Source organism: Orycteropus afer, unplaced genomic scaffold (genome assembly GCF_000298275.1).
Source record: "Orycteropus afer afer isolate SDZICR_OR568_19922 unplaced genomic scaffold, OryAfe1.0 scaffold00002, whole genome shotgun sequence".
In the NCBI taxonomy this organism is placed as follows: domain Eukaryota; kingdom Metazoa; phylum Chordata; class Mammalia; order Tubulidentata; family Orycteropodidae; genus Orycteropus; species Orycteropus afer.
In genome coordinates this window covers 25,786,878-25,796,125 of record NW_006921589.1, presented here as the reverse complement: position 1 = coordinate 25,796,125, position 9,248 = coordinate 25,786,878, and the positions used below count along the sequence as shown (strand labels likewise).

Below are 9,248 nucleotides of genomic sequence, written 5' to 3'. Positions count from 1 at the left end.
CTCTCATGGCCTTGTTTTAATTTTCTTCAGCTTCAACTTAGACTTACATATGAGCAATTGATAGTCTGTTCCAAGTCAGCTCCTGACCTTGTCCTAACTAATGATATTGAACTTCTCCATTGCTTCTTTCCACAGATGTAATTGATTAAATTCCTGTATATTCCATCTGGCAAAGTCTATGTATGTAGTCTCTGTTTATGTTGTTGAAGACATGTATTTTCACTGAGTAAGTCATTGGTCTTGCAACATTGTATAAGGAGATCTCCAGTATCAATTCAATCATCAAGGCTGTTTTTTCTAACTACTGATTCTTTTTTGTTTGTTTCCAACTTTCACACTGAAATCACAAACTATCACCTCATCTTTTGCTTTAGTGGTTTGTGCGTAAATTTGAATAATAATTATATTAACTGGTCTTCCTCTTATGCTTATCCCATCACTAAAAGCATCGTACTTCAGGATAGATCTTGAAATGTTCTTTTTGATGAAGAATGTAATGCCATTCCTCTTCAATTTGTCATTCCCAGCATAGTAAACCATATGATTGTCCAATTTAAAATGTTCAATACCAGTCCATTTCAGCTCACTAATGTCTAAGCTATTGATCTTTATGCATTCCATTCTATATTTGACAACTTCCAATTTTTCTAGACTTATACTTTGTACATTCCATGTTCCAATTATTAATGGATGTTTGCAGCTGTTTCTTCTCATTTTGAATCATGCCACATCAATAAATGAAGGACCTGAAAGCTTTACTCCATCCACATCATTAAGGTTGATTCTACTTTGAGGAAGCAGTTCTTCCCCAGTTGTATTTTAAGTGCCTTCCAACCTGAGGGGCTCATCTTCCAGCACCATATCAGTGTTCCACTGATATTTGTAATGTTTCAGTTGTCAGTTTTTCCAGAAGTGTATCTGGCCACATTCTTCTTAGTCTGTTTTAGTCTGGAAGCTCCACTGAAATCTGTCTATCATGGGTGACCCTGTTGGTATTTGAAATACCAGTGGCATAGCCTCCAAGCTCATAGCAACACTCAAATTACCACAGTATGACAAACTGTCAGACAAGTGGGAGAGGTGTGTCTAGCCTGGTTCAATCAGTTGACGTGGTGGTGGAAAGGTCATCTAAGCAAATACAGCCACCTAACTCCAACTCTTAAGTACAGGCAGTAGGTTAAAACAGGTTGTCTTAGAAGGATATATAAGCAAGAAATACAACAACTGAGAATTCTGTTTTTAAAAATAGCTATTTATACCAAACTGTGGAGCTCTGAGGGCACAATACCTAAGGCATTTGACTGCTAACCAGAAGGTTGGTGGTTCAAACCCACCAGCTTGCTCTGTAGAAGGAAGATGGGTCAATCTAATTACATAAAAAGAGCTCTGGTAGTGTAGTGATTTACAGCCTCAGAAACCCAATGGGGCTTGCTATGAGTCAGAACTGACTCAATGGCAGTGAGTTTGGTTTGGTTTTGGTATTTTGGAGAAAATATAATAATAAACTAACATGAATGAATACAAGTAAGACAAAATGATTGAATTCTGACAATTTATTTGTGTTGTCATTGTTATTAAATTGCCAACATAATATCATCTAGGACTCAAGTTATTCCCTGAATACAGACGTTCATGGGTCTCTATATTTGTTGCACTACCAAATAATTTTATGTTGAATATAATTTGATCTTTTACCGTTTCATGCTTTTGCCTTCAGAGTCTGTAAAAGGAAGAAAAATGAAAAGCTATAACTATGTTAAAAAAACACATTGTAACTTATATTTTTCTTAGCTTTTCTTTGCTTCCCCCTCTTCTGTTTACTGGATTCAATCAGATTCAATGTTGAAGGAATGCAAGTGTGAGAGGGTTTCTATGGGGAAATAAAACCACAAGGCCATCATTAGACATTTCTAATAGCAAAACTAAATTTTTGCCTCTTTCCTGGACCTGAGTTTATTTCTACATAGTCAGTCACTCTTGGCTCCTTTGTTTCTCACTCTGAATGTTCTATTCAGCCATACTGTCAGCTCCCTTTCTTCTCTTGGCCAGGTTTCTCCTCTGTGCACCAATTCTTATTCCCCGTGGTTAGCTCCACTCCAAAGCCCATTATAACTGTACATTTTCAAACAGTGCAAAATGAGCAATGGACTGTTTTCATTTTATGGGACACTTAAATAAAAGTGTGGAAGCCTGGGTGAATACCCAGATTGGTCAGCCACAAAGAAATCTACATCAGCCTTGCTTTCATATACAATAATGACAACTCAGTAATATACTTGGAACATCTGGACTTGCAGATATATTTGTGTCTACTTTCTTATCTATCCATTCTGAGGGAAGGATCAGGTTCTTGCTGTCATTGCCATGGCTATAACAGTGGGAAGCTAGGTTTCAGAAGAGCAAGCAAGTAAGGGTGAGTCCCTGGGGATGTGCCTATGGAGAGGAGAGAGTTTGAAAAGAACTACATTCCAAGGGAATTTGGTCTTCTTCTACACAGTTCCGTTTGTAGAACACAAAAGATTACTGAACATTTTGTCTACCACATATTGTTTGTGGCTACTAGACTGTAAGCCTTTTCTGGGATGCTTTGAGGATTCAGATCTGGAAATTCCACTGAAGGAGGGACAGATGAAAAGAATAGAGCATTTATTATTTAAAGCACATTGATTTGTGCAGTTATTCTTATTTTGTTCTATCATTTTCCTTCCACTCCAAGTTTCTCTGAGTGCCTTGCTCTCATAGAAGTTGAGAGATGCTAGACTACTTTTATATGGTCTTAGTCTAGTGCCTAAGGCATTTGACTGCTAATCAGAAGGCTGGTGGTTCAAACTCACCAGCCATTCCTCAGAAAGAAGACGGGCAATCTACTTCCATAGAGATACTGTCTCGGAAAGCCAAGGGGTCACTATGAGTAGAATCCACTTGACGGTAATGAGGTTTTTTTTTTTTTTTTCAGTCTTCTAAGAGCCCACAACTGTAAGGGTAAGATATTTGTCTTGTTCAACCCTCTTGAGGGCAAGTGAAACAGGCAGATGTTAGCTCAGTGGCTCAGTGTAGTGATTTTCTACCAATCTCCCTGTGAAGTCTTGATATGCAGTCAAAATCACAGGGAAACTCCCCAATGCTTGCCAGCTCCCTTCTATATAGGCAATTTTAGGTAAAGGAGTGGTAAAAATGGAAACAGACTAGATTTGGCATTTTTTGAATATACAATTTGTAAAGGCAAAGTCAGAAAATATATAGGCCTCTACATAATTATTTGTAAGTATTCACATTATATGTGATCAAAGATAAGAAGCTATTTCCCAAAGTTTCCCTCTTAAAGAAAATTCTAACGTGGCTTTCTCAGTCTCCTCCTTCTTAGGAGGACCCTGAATCGCCATGTTGGTTAGTTTGGGCTTTGTAATGAAGAACTGAAAACAGAAGGGCGGGAAGGATGAGACACAGGGGGCAGAGCTGCAGTTAGAGGATTTGGGAAAAATTTGAGATAAGTATGATTAAGGAAGCAATTGCAGTATTAAATTAAAAAATAAAAACTGTTGGCATTATTTAGCTCCTCTTCAGAGTATTTACAAACTAAAAGGACAGAATATGAGTTATTTTACAATTAAGCTGGTTACTGAACTATGTTCTTCTGACCACAACATCATTTTAAGTATGGACAGTGTGAGTTGTGACAATTAGCACTACAGAAATTGTTTATAAATCAACCAACTTACTAGCTGATAAAGCTACATCTTTCTCTTCATCTTGGATTCTATCAGAGTGTAAGCCATGTTTATGTTCTGAAACCAAAAATAAAACATGTTTGTTTAGGATAAAATTAACAACCTTTGAGATATTCTAAGTCAGTGCTTTTCAAACTTTTTTGACCATGACCCACAGCACAAAATGCATTTTCCACTGCAGCCTGGCATATAGGCGCAAGTATAAATGAAACCAAAAGATTACAGGATAAAATACTTACCCTTTTCTGATCTATTCTTACTTTCCCTTTTCTTTTCTATTCCTCTTTTTCTTATCTCTTCTAGTTCATCATGTGTGTGTGTGTGTGGGGGGAGTGTTGGTCTTACACTTTTCTTCTCTTTCCTACTTTATCTTTTCATATCAATTTCATTCCAATTCATTGGGGAAAAATGCTGGTCACAACTCATTAAGTTGATTTTGTGACTCACTATTTTTTTTATGACCTACATAAAGATTATTACCCATAATATGGAAAACACTATAATAACTTATATTTGAATCTCCTGCTCACTTGAAAAATGACCTGCAAAACAACCTGAAGTCAATCCTATTTTCTCACTTTGTTGTCACTAAAGTTCTTTAGTCTATATAAGCTTATGACTTCTTAGGCAGTCTAGGAGTCTAAGTCTTAGTTAATAACTTAAATTGTTCTGATGCAAGTAGTCTTGGGAATACATGAGAAACACTACTCTGCAATTTAGCTTCTACTCCTCTGTTTGACTCAACAGCACATAACAACAACAACAACAACAACCTCTGTTCCAGAAAGCTACAAATCACCGTCTTCATGACAAACCTTATAGTTTCTTCTCAGTTATTTCACAAGGGCCTTAGTGCCCTCAAGGACCTCGGTGGTGCAGTACCTAAGGCATTTGATTGTTAACCAGAAGGTTGGCAATTGAAACCCACCAGTTGCTCTATGGAAGGAAGACGGGGCAATCTACTTCTGTAAAGATTTACTGCCTTGGAAACTCAGTGGGGGTCACTATGCATCAGCATTGACCCAATGGCAGTGAGTTTGGGGTTTTGGTTTAGTGCCCTAAGTCCTTGAGTATTGCTTTACAGTAGCTGTATCAGCTAGAATAACAGTGCTGCCACTCAGGTTCTTGGAGGCACTGTCTATCTGACCGGACCTCTTTAGGGCACCAATTCTGAGTGGCACCAAATTCTCCATGTTCTTCTGGACAGTGATTTGGGCTCTAAAGGGTCAATGATATGGAATGGTCAGTAAGGCTTACCTCATTTTATTATGCCTCACTCTACTGTACTTTGCACATACTGCAATTTTTTACAAATTGAAAGTTTGTGGCAACCCTGTGTTGAGCAATCTTCTGGTGTGATTTTTCCAACAGTTTTTGCATAGTTCATGTCTCTACGTCACATTTTGGCAGTTCTCACAATACTTCAAACTTTTCCATAATGCCATTGCATTGCACATTTAATAGACTACAGTATAGTGTAAACATAACTCTTCTATGCACTGGGAAACCAAAAGGTTGTGTGACTCACTTTATCATTACATTCACTTAATTGTGGTGGTCTGGAACCGAACCCACAGTATCTCCAAGGTATGCTTATCATAAAAAGACTGATTCCATTAATTCGTGCTTTGCCCCTCCACTCAACAGCCATTTGCTAAGGTTTTAACCAGCCATTTAGCCAACTGCTATCTGGCCCCTACCTACTTTCCCCAGGTTTACTCATTCTTTTTGGATACCCTGCTCTAGTCCAGCAACTCTACTTAATGTCTTCTGGATACAATGTTATACTTACCCAGGTTTGTGCTTCTGGTCAAGACTCAATCATGTAATATGCCTTCTTTGCCCATGTTGTTCTTTCTGGTGGGATACCTTTCATTCCCAACTTCTTACCTACCCTCTACCTGCACACCACTTTTTGTTAAACTACTTCATACTCTTTCTTCTAGAGTCAGCTCCCATGTGTCCTCTCCCCTGGAAGGCCTTTCCTGGCCTCCCATTCTATGTCAGTAGATCTCCTATGTGGTCCCATTGTACCCTGGGTCTCTCGGTCTCTCTCTAACATAGCTCTTACCTCATATTAGGTTTTTTTTTTTTTTTTAATTGCTTTATTTCTCACACTAGGTGGTGAGCACTTTGAGGGCAGAACCATGTTCTATTTATCTTTATGTCCCTAGCATCTACCACAGTTTCTGAATATATAATTCCCCATTTGCTTATCTTCAGTCATATTAAGTCCCCACTAGATTTCAAGCTGTGATTCAATTTTCTCCTTCAAAGAGCCTTCAAGGATCTTCGTTTTTTGTGAGTTTCTAGATTACTTATTGTACACTATCCTTCCTTTTGACTTGTCTTGCCCAATTCATTGAAGGAGCCCTGGTGATACAGTGGGTAAACGCTTGGCTGCCAACTGAAAGGTTGACAGTTTGCACCCACCAGCTGCTCCACAAGAGACAGATGTGGCATGACAGTCCACTCCTGTAAAGATCACAGCCTTGGGAACCCTATGGGGCAGTTCTACTCTGTTCTATAGGGCTGCTATGAGTCAGAATAGACTCTACAGCAAAAGGTTACAGGTCTTGTTTATTGAGCTTTTAAATTCATTATCTTGTTATTTGCCTTTTCAAATACTCATGGCTCCTTTCCCCAGACATGGTTATGTGATCATGTTGTTGTTGTTAGGAGCCGTCGAGTCGTCTCCAACTCATAGCGACCCTACGGACAGCAGAACGAAACACCGCCCAGTCGTCAGCCAGCTCCGTGATTCTTGCTACACTTGAGCCCACTGATGCTGCCACTGTGTCAGTCCGTCTCATTGAGGGCCTTTTCCTCTTTCGTCAACCCTCCACCTTACCAAGCATAACATCCTTCCCCAGGGTATGGTCCCTTCTGACACCATGACCAAAGTAGGTGAGACGAGGTCTGGCCTTTCTCTCGTCCAAGGAGCATTCTGGCTGCACTTCCTCCAGGACAGACCTGTTAGTCAGGTGCACCTTAGTCCTCAAGGAGACATCTTTGCTCTTCAGCACTTGAAAGAGGTCCTTTGCCACCGATTTGCCCAGTGCTATATATCGGAACCCCAAGGAGTGGTCGCTATGAGTCGGGTCTGACTCCAGGGCACATAACAACAACAACATATGTTGTCTGATGTCCTAACTGCTGCTTCCATTGGTGTTGATTGTAGAACCAAGCAATGTGAAGTCTTTGACAATTTCAATCTTTTCTCCATTTATTGTGATGCTGCTTATAGGTCCAGTTGTGAGGATTTTTGTTTTCTTTATATTGAGATGTAATCCATACTGCAGACTGTATTCTTCAATCTTCATCAGTAAGTACTTCAAGTCATCCTCACTTTCAGCAGCAAAGCTGTGTCATCAGTGTATCTCAGGTTGCTAATGATTCTTGCTTTAATCCTGATGCCACATTCTTCTTCATATAGTCCAGCCTCTCGGATTATTTGCTCAGCATACAGATTGAATAAATATAGTGAAAGGATATAACCCTGACACACTCCCTTCTTGATTTTAAACCACGCAGTGTTCCCTTTTTCAGTTTGAATGACAGCCTCCTGGTCTATGTATAGGTTCCTTATGAGTACAATTAAGTGTTCGGGAATTCCCATTCTTCTCAATGTTATCCACAATTTGTTATGATCCACATAATCAAATGTTTTTTTCATAGTCAATAAAACACAAGTAAACATCTTTCTGGTATTCTTTGCTTTGAGCCAAGATCCATCTGACATCAGCAATGATATCCCTTGTTCCACATCCTCTTCTGAAACCAGCTTGTATTTCTGGAAGTTCTCTGTCAATATACTGCTGCAATAATATTTGAATTATCCTCAGTAAGATTTTATTTTCATGTGATATTAATGATATTGTTTGATGATTTCCACATTCTGTGGGATCACTTTTCTTTGGAATGGGTACAAATATAGATATCTCCCAGTCAGTTGGCCAGGTAGCTGTCTTCCAAATCTCTTGGCATAACTGAGTGAGTGCCTCCAGCAGGGCATCTACTTGTTGAAACATCTCAAGGGGTATTCTGGCAATTCCTGGAGCCTTGTTCTTCTCCAATTCTTTCAGTGCGACTTTGACTTCTTCCTTCAATACTATTGGTTCTTGAACATATTCCACCTGCTGAAATGGATGTAGATTGACCAGTTCTTTTTGGTGCAGTGACTCTGTGTATTCCTTCCATCTTCTTTTGATGCTTCCTGCATCATTCAATATTTTGCCCATAGAATGTTTCAATATTGCAACACGAGGCTTAAATTTTTTCCTCAGTTTTTTCAGCTTGAGAAATGCTGAGCATATTCTTCCCTTTTGGTTTTCTAACTCCAGGTTTCTGCATATTTCATAATAGTAATTGGCTTTGTCTGCTCAAGCTGCTCTTTGAAATCCTCTGCTCAGTTCTTTCATCTTGTTGTTTCTTCCATTTGTTTTAGCTATTCTTGCTCTAGGGCAAGTTTCAGAGTCTCTTCTGACACCCACTTTGGTCTTTTCTTTCTTTCTCATCTTTTTAATGACCTCTTGCTTTCTCATCTTTTTAAAGACCTCTTGCTCTTGATGTCATCCCACAATTCTTCCAGTTTTCGGTCATTATTCAATGCATCAAATCTATTCTTTAGATGGTCTCTAAATTCAGGAGGGATTTATTCAAGGTCATATTTTGGCTCTTGTGGAGTTGTTTTAATTGTGTTCAACTTCAAGTTGAACTTGCGTATGAGCAGTTGATGGTCTGTTCCACAATCAGCTCCTGGCCTGGTTTTGGCTGAAGATACTGAGCTTTTCCATCTCCTCTTGCCACAGATGTAGTCAATCTGATTCCTGTGTACTCCATCTGGCAAAGTCCATGTGTACAGGTGCTGTTTGTGTTGTTGAAAAAAGGTATTTGCAATGAATAAATCGTTGCTCTTGCCAAATTCTATCATGTGATCTCCAGCGTTATTTCTGTCACCGAGGCCAAATTTTCCAACAACTGGTGATTCTTCATTTCCAACTTTTGCATTCCAATTACCAGTGATAAGCAACATATCTTGAGTGCATGTTTGTTCAATTTCAGATTGCAGAAGCTGATAAAAATCTTCAATTTCCTCATCTTTGGCTTTGGTGGTTGGTGTATAAATTTGAATAATAGTAGTATTAATGGGTCTTACTTGTAGATGTATGGATATTATCCTATTACTGACAGCATTGTACTTCAGGACAGATCTTGAAACATCCTTTGTGATGATGAATGCCATGCCATTCCTCTTCAATTTGTCATTCCTAGCATAGTAGATCATATGGTTGTCTGATTCAAAATGCCCAAAACTGATCCATTTTTCAGCTCACTAATGGCTAGGATATCAATCTTTATGTGTTCTGTTTCATTTTTGACAACTTCCAATTTTCCTAGATTCATACTTTGTACATTCCATATTCCCATTACTAATGGATGCTTGTAGCTGTTTCTCCTCAATTTGGGCATGCCATGTCAGCCTATGGAGGTCCTGAAAGACTTACTTTATCCATATCA

General features: G+C 38.9%; 1 protein-coding gene across 1 annotated transcript in view; it reads right to left on the bottom strand.

The window, feature by feature from the left end:
• Positions 1-1,691: 1,691 nt before the first annotated feature.
• The window catches only part of MDH1B (malate dehydrogenase 1B), a 33,561-nt gene continuing 26,004 nt past the window's right edge, over positions 1,692-9,248 (bottom strand). Inside the window, exons 10-11 of the mRNA XM_007935964.1 lie at positions 3,720-3,767; positions 1,692-1,720 (exon numbers count right to left, since the gene is read on the bottom strand). Of these exons, the coding sequence (XP_007934155.1) occupies positions 1,692-1,720; positions 3,720-3,767 (77 nt within the window). The remainder of the gene's footprint in view (positions 1,721-3,719; positions 3,768-9,248) is intronic.